The 17,382-nt window shown below is 43.7% G+C and overlaps 1 protein-coding gene across 1 annotated transcript; it reads left to right on the top strand.

Moving 5' to 3' along the window:
* The first annotated feature begins 237 nt into the window (after nucleotides 1-237).
* LOC147712867 (gastricsin-like) lies at nucleotides 238-16,791 on the top strand. The gene is made up of 9 exons (XM_086923530.1): nucleotides 238-379; nucleotides 5,325-5,481; nucleotides 6,278-6,395; nucleotides 6,637-6,755; nucleotides 7,147-7,346; nucleotides 8,715-8,822; nucleotides 13,265-13,409; nucleotides 15,588-15,686; nucleotides 16,411-16,791. Exons 1-9 carry the CDS (start codon nucleotides 324-326, stop codon nucleotides 16,561-16,563), a joined length of 1,155 nt encoding a protein of 384 aa, XP_086779656.1. The 5' UTR covers nucleotides 238-323; the 3' UTR covers nucleotides 16,564-16,791.
* The last annotated feature ends 591 nt before the right edge of the window (nucleotides 16,792-17,382 follow it).

Here is a 17,382-nt window from a genome sequence, read left to right as displayed (position 1 = left end):
TTTTAGATAACACAATCTTTAAAGTTAGCGTTAGGATTACTAATTCTTTAAATATTATTTTTATCTGCAAGGCACAAAGTGACCCTTTGAGGTGATGCTTGCTTTGGAATTGGAAAACACAGATAGCACTGTTAATTGGCTAATGTTGTTAGAGGAACAACTGTGGGTTGGAGTTGAGTGGAAGGGGTGGAGCAGATGAGAGCATCACAGAGGGCAAATTTTCAGTATAAAAGAAGCAGCTTGAGCCCTTTTACTTGAGCTCAGATCCTGGTCTGGCGAACACTGAGTTCCCTTCCCGAAGTTCACCCATCTAGCTAAGCACCATGAAGTGGCTGATCCTGGCGATGGTCTGCCTCCAGCTGTCGGAGGGGATCGTGAAGTAGGTATTTGAGCTATGAGGTTTGAGTGTCCATCAAGACATATGATGGTGATTGTGAAGGTCACTGTTGTGCAGATGGTGAGTGTTAGTAGTAAGAGTTGAAAGTTTAGTCATGGAAATGATCTGCAACCAACTCCAAGAGGGCCTGGTGAGAGGAGCACTATATTTCACCTGGAACTCCAGTGTCTTTGTAGTTGTGTGAGCTGAGGATATTCATAGGCGGCAGTTCAGTTTTAGTTGTAAGCGTTGATAGTCTAGTCCTACAATGTTTGCATCCTGCTCTGAAAGGGGCTGGTGAGGCAATACAACTTCAATGCAGAGAGAGCCCCCTGCTTGTGTCCTCAAGAATGTACATAGGAATACATTGATATTCTTGCAGGTAAGACCCAATAGGCCATCTCTTATGTTCCATTGCAATAGCAGCAGAGTCTGCACATTGCCTCCGGATGCCTTTGCTCTCACATGATGATTCGTTTACTGTCTGTTTCTTACCTTTTCTCAAGCTGTTTTAGAGTTTGTCTCCCACTGCTGGTGAAGGTGACTTAATGCAGGGGTGTAACACAGGCCCCTTCACCCCCTTCGGTGCAGCGGGATCCCAACCCTTCAGGGGGAGGAGGCAATTCAGCCCACAGCAGATGAATAATTGTGAGATATGTGGCCTCTGAATATATTTTGTACGGGGCCCCATTATTTTGTGTTATGCCACTGATACAATGCATTACCAACCATGTCTATGAAAGAGATATTTTTGAGACCCCTGAGCCTGGGACCCTTTTATGGAACTATCCCTCATGTGAAACCTGCTCACTTTCTTTGTTTTTAATGGTTTCCCTATTACTTCCCCTGACTCTCTTTCCAGTTCTCATATCACTGTGGTACTTATAAATCTCTCTCACATTACCCTTATCCTTCATTACTATATATGTAGGCCCAAGATATTAAAATGCCACTCTTATAACTCCCCTGCCCTTTGGAGTTATGGTACAGTAGAGTGGCTTAGAGTGGAGTGGCATAGAGCAGAATAGTATGTAGTGTGTAGTAAAGTGAAGGGCATACTTCGAAGTGAGGTAGAGTGTAGTAGTGTACAGTGGAATAACATAAATTGTAATACACTTTAGTGGTTTACAGTGGAGTGGTGTACAATGGAATATGATGCACTGGAGTGGTGTAGAGTGGAATGACATAGAGTGGAGTGGTCCACAGTGTAATAGGCTTGAGTGAAATGGCGTACACTGGAGTTCCGTTCAGTGATATAGCATGCATTGAGAAGCACAGATTGTAGTGGCATACACTGGAATGGCATATAATAGAATGGGGTAGAGTGGATTAGCATAGAGTCTAATGGTGTAGAGTGGAGTATAGTGAAGAGGCGTAGAGTAGAAAGGCATATAGTGGAGTGGCGAACAGTGGAATTGGGTATAGTAGAGTGGCGTAGAGTGGAATAGACTGGAGAGGCATAAAGTGGAATAGCGTAGAGTGGAGTGGTGTACAGTAGAGTTGCGTGCAGTGGAATAGCGTGTAGTGGAGCGAGATAGAGTGTCACTCAGTGGAGTGGCATAGACTGGAATGACGAAGAGTGGAGTGGGGTACAGTACATTGGCGTAGAGTGGAATACGGTAACGTGGTGTGTTACAGAGTGAGTGGGTTACAGTGGAATAGTGTACAGAGTATTTGTGTACAGTCTAATAGTGAAGAATGGAGTGGTGTAGAGTGGAATAGCGTAAAGTTTAGCAGTAGCGAGTGGAGTGCAAAGAGTGGAGAGGCATACAGGGGAGTACTATAGGGCGGAGTGGTGTAGAATGGAATATAATTCAATGAAGTGGCATAGAGTGGTGTGGCACACAGTGGGACAATGTTAAATGGAGTGGCATAGAGTAGGGTTGCATACAATGGAATATCATAAAGTGGAGTAGCGTAGAGTCAAGTGGCACACAGTGGAGTGGTGTAGACTGCAGTGTGGAACAGTGAAGTGGCATAAAGTTCAGCAGCATAGAGTGGAATAGAGTACAATGGAGTGGGGTACATTGCAGTGGGGTAAAGTGTAGTGGCATACAGTGTAATAGTGTAAAGTGGAGTAGCGTAGAGTTCAGTGGCTTAGACTGGAATAGCGGAGAGTTTAGTGGGGTTGAATGGAATAGCGGCGTAAAGTCCAGTGGCATACAGCCAAGTAGCATAGAGTGGGGTGGTGCAGAGTGGAATAGCATGCAGTGGAATAGGGTAAAGCGGTGTGGGGTACAGTGGAATAGCATATAGTGGAGTGGCATACAGTGGAATAGCATGGAGTCCAGTGGCATGCAGTGGAGTGGCGTACATTACAATTTGAATTTAATTTGAATTTAAAATATTTATAAAGCGCGCGATTACCAAGCGGTTTCTTGGCGCTAGGGATGCAATCCCAAGGGCAGGGCGGGAAGTAGGCCGCTAATGTGGAAAAGCTTGAGAGAAGAGAAATGTCTTAAGAGCTTTTCGGAACTCTAAGTAGTGGGGGGAGGACCTGAGGGTAAGGGGAAGAGTATTCCAAAAGGCGGGGGCAAGGGTAGAGAATTTCATACCTCCCGATTTCTTCTTCCTAAAACGAGGAACAGAAAGAAGAGATTGGGAGGAGGAGCGCAGCTCTCTGCAGGGGATGTAGGCCTTAATTTCAGAATTGATGAAGGCAGGGGCCGTCCCTGCCCGGGTCTGGAACGTTATGCAACCCATCTTAAAGAGGGCGCGTTCCCAGATAGGAAGCCAATGCAAGGCTTTAAGTAAAGGGGTGACGTGATGAGACTTACGGAGATTGTAGACAAGTCGGGCGGCCTGGTTTTGAACCAGGTGAAGTCGCCGTACAGTGGAATAGAGTATAGTGGGATGGTGTAGAGTAGAATAATATTGAGTGTAGGAGCGTACAGTATAGGTCAGAAGAGTTGAGTCCCATATAGTGGAACAGTGTAGAGTGGAGTGGAGTGTTGTACAATGGAATAGCATAGGCTGCAGTAGTGTACAGTGGCGTGGTATAAATTGGTGTAGCGTACAGTGGAGTGATGTAGACTGTAATACCATACATTGGAGTGTCACAGAGTGGAGGGATGTATACTGAAGTGGAGTACAGTGGAGTGGCATACAGTGGAATAGCGTTCAGTGCAGTGATGTACACTGGAGTTGGGTACAGTGGAGTGGCATAGACTGGTATAGCATAGATTATAGTGCGCAAAGTGGAGCTGTGTACAGTGGAATAACGTCTGAATGGAATTACACCAAATTTCACAGAAAGCTAGATCATTACCCAGGAAGTGTACTTTTTGTGACTTTGTGTAAATCCTATCCCCCGTCCTGAAAATGTCTAAAAAATTCCATATATAAACGGGCATGGTAAGGGTAACCTGACCCCCTGGCTGTTATGGGGGGGAGAGATCCAGAGGGAATTGCAATTTGAATGACATTAATTGAGTGGACACAGCGAGATCTATATCAATGAAAAGTTAAAGGGTTTTACCACAAAATTCAAAATAAGCGGTACAGAGGCCACAAATGTTCTCAAATGTGTAGGTATACAGAGAATGCAAAAATCTGAAATTATTTTAAGTCCCAAATGGGAAGCAAAATCTGGAAATAATCGCACAGGATCCCTAGTAGACTAGAAAAGCCATCTGAAACCCCCCAAAATCGAAGTTTTTTATACAATAGTTTTGCATATGAATTTACAGAAACTACTGTCTTACTGTGATGTGAGCACATGTATTATTTCATCAGAAAATCAGAGCACATAAAAAATAGACATCGCATTGCCTTAACACCCAAGCACTAACCGACTACATGAATGATTATTTAGCACCCTCTATGCTAATATCATCCAGAGATGCTGGAATATAACTAGATACATTAATAATAATTCATTATGCGAATGATTAGACCAAAGTGAATCAATGGGTGACCTTGTGATTGTTATAAGTCATAGCGGAACAGGGGAAGGTTCATGGAGAGCTGAATAACGTAACAGTGGAAATAAACCATTACATCTCAGCTTGAATGTGTGACGCAGGGTTTGCAAGGAGAGAAAGTGGAGGGAAGTAGGATGAGTGACAGAGATGACTTGCATCTTGGTCAAGATGGCGTTTGTGCTAAAAAGTGGCCTATTTAACATATATCAGAAAAACACACTTCTACACATCATAGAAAACTTGTTTCAAAAGTAATAGTACTACATCAGTGTATACACGTAAAGCTGATTTGCTGCATTGTTGAGGTGAGGCAGGAAACGAGGTAAAATCAGTAGTCTTAACTTCTCTCTTAAAGTTCATAAAGTACCTCTGAGCTATTCAAATGTCTCTCACCAGAAAACACAAAATTGGGTCTATGTATATCTGTTAGGGGGCTTACACTCAAATTTTGTAATAAATTCACTGCTTCACAGTCTTCTTGGCTCAGACTTTAATCCTGTGAATGTGATAAAAATAAATGGTGCTATTTACCTTGATGATGCTTCCTTGGTTCATAATAATGGGGAATGTCTACCAATCGTAAAGACCAGAGAGGTTTCCAATTAGAAATGATGCATTCTTATTGGTAGTTTGACAGCCAACCGACCCCCTCATCTCTCTCCTAAAGTGGCCCCACTCTTCATTCGTGTGTCTTAATTATTCTACTATTTAGTGTTAAATGTATATCCTTGAACTTGGGCAAATTGACAACTGTAAAATCATGAAAGAGTTAATGAAACGAACAGAAGTCGACTGATCTAGTGGCAGGCAGAACTTTTCCTCTCAGACCAATGCCTATGAAAGCATAGGGGCTTGAGTAAGAGTCACTCGCATGTCGTGGCCAGACTGGCATGCATCTAATTCTGCTCCTAGCCCAACACATTCCAAAACGGGTAATCTTGTCCAAAAAATGACCTGATTTTTTGTGCCCGGACTACTTGGTTCTGCAGCCAACTTACGTCCCTGGTATTCTTTTCTCTGCCTAGGGTCCCTCTGCATAGGTACAAGTCTATCCGGGAGAACATGCGTGACCACGGCGTGTTGGAACAATTCATGAAAACCCACAAGAGGGACCCAGCCTTGAAGTACAACTTCAACAGAAAGAATGACTTTGCGATCGCCTACGAGCCCATGTATATGGATGTGAGTAAGAGGCACTGCTTGGCTGACGTAGTTCCTTGCATGAGACCCTTCCCAGCATTTCAGCAGAGCTACCATTTCTGGAGCACATGGCTACTCTCAGAAACAGAAAAACCCATCCCATAGCACACAACAGTCTAACCTCCACAGTGTGTGACATCAGACATAATGGGTTTCTTTGAGTGATATTGAATTCATTAGTAGCATAGCAAATATCATCCTAAACTCCAGTGTAGCACTCGCCATTCCCATAAAGTGACAATGTTTTAACTAGCAAAATCACAGCCACCATCAGTCTCATAGTAGACACCAACTTGACCTCTCAGGAGTCATATTAAGCAATTCCCAACGGTGCACCATCTTGTAATTCCTGGTCTCATATTGCTCATTTCCAATGGAATCCTATCCTGAACCTCCTGGTGTAACATCGACCAATCACAGGTTACCACTGGGCATATCCCATCCTGAACTCCCCCAATGCTAATGGCCAGCTATGAAAGGGACCATCAAAGTTCCCAGTATCATATAGACCAGTAGCTAGTCATAATCCTAGGTTTCGTGTAGGCTGAGCACTCATTTGACTCTTTCCAATGCACGTATTGAGTATTCTTCAATTCCCACTCACTCGTACACCACTGCTTGCAATCCCACCCCAAAACAATGTCTCTTCTTTTTGTAGAAATGTCTCTCTCTTCCCTTGCCAATAAAGGCCCTTCTCCCGTCTGCCTGGTCAGATCATCGGTGCTATCGAATCAAGACATGTAGATCCCCTAGTCTCATCTCATATTCTCTCTTTTAGACATACTACTTTGGTGAGATCAGCATTGGAACACCAGCCCAAAATTTCTTGGTCCTCTTTGACACTGGCTCATCCAACTTGTGGGTTGCCTCAACGTACTGCCAGAGCCAGGCCTGCAGTGAGTATTTATCACACAAAACATGTTGATTCAACCTATTGCGCTCCCAATGGAGGTGTGATGTTATGTTGCAGAGTGTTGAATATTTCACGTTATTTGGTGGAATTTTGCAAATTTGCACACATAGTGCAAGCCACTTCGGGTAACTTCACCCGCAAATCTCAAAGCCTTCTCCCTTACAGTCCTTCTGCAATTCCATGACATACAGTCTAAAATGTTGACTTTCTGTTTCTTGTTGCAGCCAACCACAACCTGTTCAACCCCAGCCAGTCATCCACCTACAGCACTAACAACCAGCAGTTCACCATGTCCTACGGCAGTGGCAGCGTCAATGGCATCTTTGGCTATGACACCGTATCTGTAAGTTACCTATGAAACTCATGACCCACGCAACAGGTAGACAGGGTGAATGATAAGGCCTATGGAAGAATCTGAAGGACGGCAGGCCCATTGTACAATAAGGAGATGAACGGGCCATCAGTGTCAGTGATGCCATGGCCAGAGAAGTCAGTGGTGTGCAACAGAGGGCATATTAATGACTCTGCCCCAAACCTACGGCCTTTTATCAGGCACTGCCTATACAAAATGTGCCCCTATTTCTCTCTAAGTTCCTTGGGGCCTCTCTGTTTCCGCCTGTAAACTGTTATTTAAGTTGCGCAATGTATTGCCGTACTGCTCTGCTTTTGCCCTGCACCCTGCAAGTCTTTTGCCCAAAACACCCTAATGATGTCTACCTGTCCAACTCTTTTAGGTCCAAGGCTTGACCCTCACAAACCAGGAGGTCGGCCTGACCACCTCTGAAACCGGAAGCAGCTTCTACTATTCCAAGTTCGATGGGATCTTTGGGATGGCCTACCCCGCCATGTCAGCAGGTGGCGCCACCACTGTCATGCAAGGCATGCTGCAGCAGAACCTGCTCACCAACCCTATCTTCAGCGTCTACATGGGCAGGTGAGCTCCTGTGTGAAGGCATTGGCAACGGTGCATGACCTTCACTGTTACTCAGGTGCACTCTTCTGTCCGAGGGAAGCTTCACTGTTGCTGCCTTTGCTGGTCCTCTTCTGTTAGAGGGAAACTTCAGTGTTGCCGCCTTTTCTGTCCCTCGGCTGCCTTTGCTTGTCCTCTTCTGTCTTCTGAAGCTTACAGAGGGCTTGTATGTGTTGTGCCTTCTTTTTGCCTCAAATAATTCTCCAACTTGAAATATATACTTTGCAGTTTAATATATATTCCATAACAACACACCTTCTTTCTCGAAAATGAGTGATGTTTTAACTGATGAGTAAAGGTACTTAATCTTTTGTAGTGTAATATTTTGTTACAGAAAATGCACCATGAATCCACCCTAGTAAATCAGGAATTTGTAAATAATAATGTAGTTAAAGCAGGGTTTGCTGCAATCATGGAAGCCCCAGAGGGGTGCATGTTCTAGAAGTATTACTGATTCAGACTCACAGGGTAGCTTCTTCATAAAAACGAGTGAGGTGCCCAAGGGGGGTTTGGGTGGGTAGCCGACCGCAGGGAGGTCTCCCCCCTGGGTGGTTTGGTAGGGGCAGGGCGGGCAAGCTTCAGGACGGACATTTTGTTTTGGGCTGGTAAATTTTGTAGCCCAAGCATAAATGCTTTGGGCTCCAGCTCCCAGCCACCATTTTAGGTTTAGTGACCTGGTGGCTGGGAGCATTTGTGGTAGTTAGTTTTTGCCCTCCCTATCATCCTATATATTTTGTGGCTTCTGGGGTTCAGGTTTTGTTTTTTTCATTTTTGGTGCAGCTTTATTTTGGGACAGGTGTGCAGGGGTTTGACTATGTATTGTTGCTTGGAACAGGTGCTGTGCGGGGGTTATTGGAAGTTTTCCAGGGTTGGCATAGGTTGTTGGGCATTGTTGAGGTTGGGTTATCGACAGGAAAAGGGTAGGCCGGTTATTTAAGTTTGGTTAGACACGTTGGGGGATTTACAGTTGTGAAAGAGGCAGGCAGGGGAAGTTGTTTAAGGGAAGTGTTGAATTAAGGGGATTATCATTTATTGCAATGCTGTCTATTGTTTTGTATTGCGTTATAATATTGTAATGTATGGATGGGGCGGGTTCAAGGAAATTTTAGGGGCGGGGTGAGGGGTCAGGTATGCAGTTGTATTAGTGAGGTTTATAGTTTTGTGAGGCAGTTTGCCAGGGATGTTTAAATTGTTATGTGCACCTGTTTCAATAAAGCGACCTTTTACACACAATTTCTGTTTTGTGGTCTCCTCCCCTCTTCCCCTTCCTCCCAAGTGTCGCATTAATAATTTGTTCAGCCAATAATTTTCTTTCACTTTGTGCCTCCACAGCCAATCCGGACAGATCATCTTCGGAGGTGTGGACAACAGCCTGTATTCAGGACAGATAGTCTGGGCGCCCGTCACTCGACAGCTCTACTGGCAGATCGGGATCGATGGGTAAGCCTTGCGCCAAACAGGACCTTCCTGAAATCTGACCAATCACAGTCATGGATCTCAAAATGAATCTTTCCCAGTGGAACACATAATAAAGACTTCCCGACTGGACTGTGAATCCGGAAGCGCAGGTGGAAGGGGCGGAGTCAGCTACATGCCAGAGTGCAGCTCCACGTGGGACTTCCTGTGCCCCAGCCCTATGGCTAGGGGACTGAACTGTCAATACATCATCACATTTTTTCCGAAAGTCTGTCCAGGTTTGAAAACGTACAACTGGTATGAATATACAAGTCCCTGGCAAACCCTGAGTGACGGGACCCCCCGTCCCAAAACTCCCAGGTTTGCTCCCTTTCTGATGCAGGGGTTGCCGCTCGTCCCCTCTCCACCAAGCCAGGAGCTCTCTCCTCAGACATCACTAGCGTGTCTTGAAGGGTCAATGAATCGAAGTGTGCTCCATACTCTCACCCTGCACCACCCCCATAGTTATCCACTTAAACAAGCAGACTTAACCAGACCATCGGGTCACAGTGGTGTCCACAGTGGCACCTGTAGAGCTAGGGTGACCAACTGGCATGGGTGCAATTTCAGGACAGTGAGTGTAAAAATTCAGGACAAAGGGTCAAAATTTGGGACAAAAACTCAGGACATGAGGTCAAAATTCAGGACAAAAGGTAGGTTTTTACAGACACTTCAGAGGAGGTCGCGCAATAGTATAAAAAGCAAGTAAATAGACAACCACTTAAGTACAAGTCAAAATAAGTTTATATTAGGTTGAGACAATCGTGCACTTCACGTTTTTTCAGGAAGCCCACAGCTTGCTAACTTAGGCGATTCAAAACTCTCATCTCGCATCTCGCTCCAGCAGGTATTAGTCAACAGACAATGGTGAACTACACATAATGTAAGTGAGCCCGCTTTTATTGTTGATAGAAAACTACTGGATATACAAGGAAATTTGCAGATCCAGCCCCCATTAACAACTCCCCCCAACAAGGTGTAACCATTCTTTTATCTATCATTTAGTCTTTCACCTTTCATTCTGTCCTTCCATCTGTGTGCCCATCTATATCCTCAACACAGGTGGAGCGCCTTGCTGCTCCTATCGAACGCACAGCCTTAATCCTTAAAGAAAGGGTGACTCAATTTTTCTGATAATTCACTTCTTTTAATGTCCAGTTAATCCATAGATCAGAACGATTTCAATCCAGTTTTTCACATTCACACGTGTGACAGTTAATGCATTTAGACCACTTCAAATATTGCAGATTGCCCATCCAGGCCTTTCTACTGCAACACGACGAATACATTTAAAAACATCCTCGTAGCCAATGCATTTCAGGCATAATCTTCGCCCTTCATCAGGGATTCACTACAAGTCTTAAAAAAACACAGCGTTAACTCAAAAACTCAGTACCTCGGTTATGACGCTTATTCCAAAATTCAAAATGCGTCCCAGTTTTATGCATGTCTTGTTCTATCATCGCTCATATTTAACGGGTTCCCTCTAATCTCTTAACTTTGCATCAAAACCTAAACCACAACAAACTTTTACAACCCACAAAACTCTTCCCCTTCCGACATCACTATGAATTTCTACACATCTCAGTCTCAGCCACTATCAATAATCTGAGTGATATCCATTATTCATCCATCCACCCTTTCACCCCATCCATCTATTCACTCATCCATTCAGCCATTTACCCTTTCACCCATCCATCCATCCACCCAGTCACTTATCCTTCCACCCATTCACCCTTTGGGGTGGGTTGAGGGAGGGTTCACTATGCCCCTGCACAAAGGCAATCTGAAAACGTAGAAGTCATGCATGATGCACAGTGCCAGGATGTGAGGTGGCTGTGATATGGTGTTTTTTCCAGGGTTTTAAGTGGGGTAAAGAAAAAACTGGGGAGTCTCTTCAAAGGGGGTGTTTGATGTAATTAAGGGCGTGGCTTAAAACACCTCGGCTAAAAATCTGTGCTCAGCATAGTGTTCCTCTCGACTAGTATGTTGTTGTTTCTGTCCTTGCATCCAGATATATAATACAGCAAGTATCATTACACCAACAACAAGCCAGGACTATTGGCTTTGTCAATGGTTGTTAGTTCCTTAAAATAAAAAAGTAGCAACCATGGCTTTGTTGAATATAATATTGAAAATGTGTCAGTTCTAAAATGAAGAGACAGTGACAGAACTATAACCCGTTCTTTTTAACTTGCTTCACAGGCTTCTTTATATAAACTGTTTTCTCACGTTGCAGCATGGGCAGTTTACCTTTTATCCATCAAACAGAATGCTCTGCTGTACACTGAGGCAGGAGGAGGCCACCACATGTTTTACAAGCCCAGGTTGGCCCATTGTCATTCTGTATGTAGCAATCTGCTGGCAGACAGAATGACAATGGGCGGGGTGGGGCTGCTCTTGTGCTCAGAGGATGAGTGTGAGGCTGCCCCATCAGGGAGTTGAGACTTCTCGCAGAGGAGCAGTGCTGAGCACTGTAATGGCCATAAATACGGACAAAAGGCGACCGTAAAAGGGATCCTCACGGACAACGGACGTGAGGTCCAAATTACGGGCGGTTAGTGAAATTTACAGACAGTTGGTCACATTATGTAGTGCGGAAACATGACATGGCCCTCTCTGAGTCGCTTGTGGCATCAAAGTCAACTTATGGACTGTTCTCATCAGTTTGAACATTGATCCATCAAGCTCATGCATTATCAACAATTCTTTTGCATATCTGGTGCTTTCTCTAATGTGATAAATGGACGGTTCCATGTCCATCCTTTGGCCAGTCAACAGATTGTTTAATAGAGACAGACGAGACCTGGAGATGTCAGTCCTCATGGACAGAGAGAATAAAGTTAAATGAAGAAATCTGGAAACAAATGGGGACCGACAAACAAGAATCTGATAGAGAAGGGGTCTAAACACTACCAGATGACCAGCTTTTCTTCCCCGTTCAATAATGATTCGATTTTAGTATTAGTTTATTTCCACTTTACATTCTTATGCTGGAGGGCCATACAACGTGACTTCCACAAGAAATAACTTCTAGATCCCAGGAAAGTAAATGTGTGGCCCTTTAAGATAATTATGAAGAGGAATCCCCATCATTCGCCTGGATAGCCTCACAGGTAATAAGTGCGCTATTAAAAATTGACATTAAAAAAAACGCCCACTGGCTAGCTAGGACCACCCCCTTCACATTCAGCAGATGCCATCTTTTATTATTTCAGCGTCCTTATAAGTTATAAAATCGAAAGGGAGACTTCAAAGTTTTGGCAAGGTATAGCATAGGCTCCAGATAACAGACACATATCTTCCAATCCCGCTTGACAACCACTCATCCCGCTAGTGATATTCGGCATAGCTGGAAAATTTGCATATCTACGCTTCTATGTTTCAAAATATTTGCTTGCTACTCAAATGGCAACATTTTTCACATTCAAAAAGAAAATTTCTGCAAAACGTACAGCATAAATGGGAATTACCAAGAAGTGTTTCCTAGATCCGTTGTTTAAGCAACTCATCTCAATTTCTTATTGAAAGTTTTCTTAAGTTTTTTTTCAAAGATATATATTTTGATTTTTTCATGTACAAATGACAGACATCACTTTTCAAAAACACAGTTCACACTTGTCCTAAGTGCCTAAATACAGTATTATGATAGTACGATTCTTCCTAAACGCCCCGGCGGAAGCCCTGTAACGGATTCAAGACCTCAGTACTTAACAGCAATATCTAGTTTTTAGCCAGGTTACTTAAATGTGTTCCATTCCCATTAGCAAGTGGTCTCCACCTCTCGCCCCCACCAGGTCATGGCCATGTGTTAATCTTCCATGTTGGTTTGTGTGCGATTACCTTCTATAGAGTCATGTTGATTAGTAATATGTTTGTTGTATTTTCCCATACTTCTAAGTCTTGCACTACTTTCACAACTCTCCTAGACATTTTTAGATGTACCTCTTAATCCAGTATCCATCCCTTTAGGCATGCAGCAATATTAGGGACATGCAATGTTTTTAAAGTTACTTGGATATTGGCAAAAGTTCCTGGTAATGCAATTTTATTAAGGCGTTTCAAGAAAGTAAATGTGCTGATTAAAATGTGATAACATTTATTTATGATTCAGTATCACTTTCTCGTAAAAGGAAATCTCACCTTTTTCCAGGAAATAAAAGATGTTCCATAAGATCTACTCGTTCTGACTTTTGCAAAAGTTTTTTTCTTCAAAATCTGGAATAGCCCAACAATTGCAACAGCGCTAACTTTTCAAACTTCTTTTTTTTAAACTTCAGGGAGATGTAGCAATTGCAAGTTTGATGATTTCAAATAACTCTGCATTTTACAAGCACCAAAATGATTTAAAGGTCTTGTGATGGAGGGAGTTGTCCTCTTGGGTAAGAAACATGCTCATATAATCAGTCCTGTGATTTTCTCTTCAGGTTCTCCATCAACGGACAGTCCACCGGTTGGTGCAGCAATGGCTGCCAGGGGATCATGGACACTGGGACCGGACCCCTTACCATCCCTCAGCAGTATATGGGGAGCCTACTACAGACACTGGGCGCACAGCAGACTCAAAATGGGGTGAGTGTTGAATCCACAGAGGTGCCTAGAAGAACTCTTGGAATGTAATGGAAGGGGCTTCAACCACCAACCATGCACAAGCTGGAATCAGTGCCTGTGGTGCCTGATGACCAATCTTGTGGGAGTCACTCAGTGCAAGTTGGAGGTATCTTGAACCTACCGAAGTACTTCAATGGAAACCAAGGCTCAGATTGACAAAGCTCTTGAATTGCCATTGTGTCTTAGAAGGCGGCCAATGCAACACAAGGGATTCAGTCAGATTGCTAAGCCACGCAAAGCCATCTTGCATGGCTCTGCATGGCTTAGCAAATCTGGAGAAATGCCAGGCAGCACAAGTCAATGCCTTTTGTTACTCTACCCTGAGAAAGGGTTCTATGTGTGGACCATGGGAATTCCTACGCATCCACTCATGATATTTGGCACATTCACAGATACTAACACTAGGAAACCTGGAAATGCGTCAAAATGCCACGCATTCCCAGGTGAGGCGTGATGAAGAGGAATATGTTTACTTCTCATTTTTTCTTCCTCTTTTTACGTGTGATGGATACTGCAGCACACATAGAAAGAGGAAAAACCCTCAGAGGATTGTTTTTGTGGGTGGAAGGTGTCCCTTCCTTCACAAAAACAATCCTGCCCGTAGCACACAGGCACCCTTGCACCATGGCACAAGAGTGCCTACATTAGCACTGGGCTGCACTCAGTGCACCAGTGCAGGGAGAGAGCAGTAATGCATTCTACCTTAGTAGATATCGCGTATTCCTGCTTTCTCTCACTGTCACGCGACGCAGTGCAGCAAGTTGTCTTGCTGCGTTGCGTTGCTTTAATTGTTAGTAAATCTGCTCCCCTGTGAGGGAGACTAATCAGGTGCAGGAAGAGGGCACATTGAGAAGCTGTGTATTGTAATGAGAGAGAGACCTGGGGATGTGCATTATCTACTGGTCAGGGTCTTCTTGCCCCATTGATTCATGCCAGCTAAAGAAGTAATGAGATGTTTGGTTTAAGTAGGAGCTATATTTGAACCACGGTTCTGCTGAATCTACAGAGAAGTGCAGAGGTAGTGTCAGATGTAAAGACAGTTGTCAGAAAAGACACAGCAATAGGACTGTATCTACATGATACATTCATTGTGTACATCGAAAGAGTGTGTAAGAGAGGAGTGAGGGGCAGTATGAGAAAGACATTTAATTGCTGCAGACCCATTACATCAATACAACAATATAGCAGATCTTTACATTGTAGGCATTAAATCTGATGAACAATAACATTGGGAGAATAGTGGATGGGAAAGTAAGACAATAGCGAGAAATGTTTATACCTGAGGAGGAAGAGGGATTCAGAGAGGGTAGAGAGAGCATATGACAGAGGTAGTCAACTTTCAAGAAGTACATACCATAGAAAGGCGACTATATTCGAGCACAGGCACAGCCTTACCAAAATGTGTCAGGAGTTTCAAGTTGTCCTGGGGTTAATTGGAGTAGGGGGGCTGGGAAACAAGAAGTGACATGCAGAAGTTCTTCTTCACTTGAACTGCGGTGTGTATAAAATTACATTGTATTGGAAATGGCCATGGCAAAAAAAGAAACATAATTTGAAAAGGGCTATGGCAGACACATCATAGTAAAAGTGTGGGATAAAGGCTTGGTTACAACAGGTAGAGGAAACAGGGAAGGCCGGTATGGCTGGGGCTTCACATATAATGTCAGTAGCTATGTGTCCTCTCCACTACTGAAGCCTCCATCTTGACTTGTTCTAGTACAGGATTCAAGAGACAGTACTGTGCTACCAGTGACATATTTTGATAGACATAAGCAGAGAGAGTGAGGATTTGGGTTTAGGTACTTTGTATAGTTTCCATCGGGGTACAGTTCTAGAAGAAGGGGACCAACGTCAATGTGAGTGATTGTTGTACTGCTCCCACTGACGCCAACTAACTACCACCAGACGTGGAAGGCATTGCCATGACTCGAGGCCACGTGCTTGTTTGAGGTAAATAATTCATCATATCTTGAGATCAGTGAGACGTGGGCAGTGGCTAATGGGCAGGATGGTTGATATATGCCCTGAACAATTAATTCATGGAGCAAAGGAGATCAGCTATTTGAACAGATGTGAGGCTCCATTTTATATTTTCATTTGATTTCACCTCAACACACACTTTCATTTCTTCCTCTGCAGTATTTTGTGAACTGCAATAATGTGCAGAACTTGCCGACCATCACCTTCTACATCAACGGCTACTCCTTTGCGATCCCGCCATCTGCCTACATCATCCAGGTATGAATGGTTTGCCATCTATTTATTTCATATTGGAGACTATAGGACACTTCTGAGAAAGGCAGATTCTCACCTGTACCAGACACAGTCTTCCTCTGGTGCAGACAAATTTAGTGATACTTTAAGTTTTTCTTCAAATGTGGGATAACCTTTCAATCATGGATGGGACACAAGTCAAGGAATTGATGAGTGGCCGGATAATGTACTATTCACGCTTTAAGAGCCCAATGTCACTAAGGTGTAATTCATGAAATATGTATAAAAGGAGTGTGTGTTGGAGAAGGGAAAGGCAAGACTCCTGAAAACATTCCGAGGATAACATTGCACAGATATACAAAAGATGCAATTTCCACATGTGACGTGTCATCACACCCTATCACCACCACGACAGCCTTTGTTTTAGGTATTGAATGAGGAATACCTAGAGAGCTGCATTGCAGTGATGTCACAGAATTAGATATTGTCAACCTTATCTTGCTGTCGGGGACCTCCAAGATTGAGGTTATTCTAGCCCTTCAAGCAAATTTGCTGTCTAATATGCTAAATCCTTTACTAAGATAAAAACAGCATAACGTGGTGGAGTACACAAAAGAAAAAACAAAATAGTTTGTGGTGCATTTTATGACGTTATGAATTCCACCGAATGTTGAGCTGTGCACCTTGCAGAGTCTACTTGTTTGTTCTTGACTAGTCAATCATCTTGGTTCCTCTTCCTCTTTCTTAGAACAATGGTTACTGCTCCGTGAACGTGGAGGAGACCTACTTGCCATCTCAAAACGGCCAGCCTCTCTGGATTCTGGGTGATGTCTTCCTCCGCCAGTACTACACGGTCTACGACATGACCAACAACAGAGTGGGCTTTGCTCAGTCCGCATAGGCAAAGCATCTGATGACCTGAGATGAATGCATCTTCTTTCCTGGCCCTGCTTTTAGGTGCAACACAGTGTTGCTGGTTGTGCATCCTTACCATCATGTTTCATGAATCATTAGCAAAGACTGTGTGATTTGCACCTTTGTTTAGTCTTGCTTTCTCACATTCTGTCTATGCTGAAATTTGTTGTATTGTTCTTGACTCAGCCAATAAATCTTTCATGGTTAGAACTCAGTGTGCCTCAAGACTTCCTATACAACATCAAGAGGCACCCAAATAAAAGCGATCATGGAGCGGTAACTCATTCTGTGGGGGAGGGGGGAGTGGTGTAAGGAGGTGGAGATGTAGTAGAAGGTGGTGTGGAGCGAGTGAGTGGGGATTGGATGAGAGAGACGGATTGAGGTTGACAGATGGAGGGAGGAAGGTGTCTGCGTGTGTAGCTGATGATTCATGGAGAATTGATCCAAAGAGCAACACTGAAGTTTCACTCTGGAATCGATTCTCTTTGTAACATTTATAAAGTCTTCGTGATGTCTAAGACAAAATAGCACATCCAGTTTATGGCTAGTCAAGGAGATCACAAGGACATATGAAGCTCTATGTTGTCTAAAGGATAACAGCAGCATACTTGTAGAGAGAGTTAATGGAAACTGCAATCATATGGTCAAAAGGATAGCCATTCCACAAGATAAGTTCACATTCAAGAAGCATATACAGTTGTGCTTACATGTTTATATATACACACCCCTCCAGTGTCAGATTCTGTTTGGGGGCCCAAGGTTAGACAGGGACTAATAGGTCCCAACCAGGGTGGTTGAGGTAATT

This window comes from Lissotriton vulgaris, chromosome 5, assembly GCF_964263255.1.
Source record: "Lissotriton vulgaris chromosome 5, aLisVul1.2, whole genome shotgun sequence".
Taxonomy (NCBI): Eukaryota; Metazoa; Chordata; class Amphibia; order Caudata; family Salamandridae; genus Lissotriton; species Lissotriton vulgaris.
Note: the sequence above shows the minus strand (reverse complement) of the source record. Positions and strands in the feature narration are given on the sequence as shown.

Coding starts and splice junctions, on each gene's coding strand:
- LOC147712867 (XM_086923530.1), top strand. CDS start 324: ATGAAGTGGCTGATCCTGGCGATGGTCTGCCTCCAGCTGTCGGAGGGG. Junction 380..5,324: donor CTGTCGGAGGGGATCGTGAA/GTAGGTATTTGA, acceptor TTCTCTGCCTAG/GGTCCCTCTGCATAGGTACA. Junction 15,687..16,410: donor CATCTGCCTACATCATCCAG/GTATGAATGGTT, acceptor CCTCTTTCTTAG/AACAATGGTTACTGCTCCGT.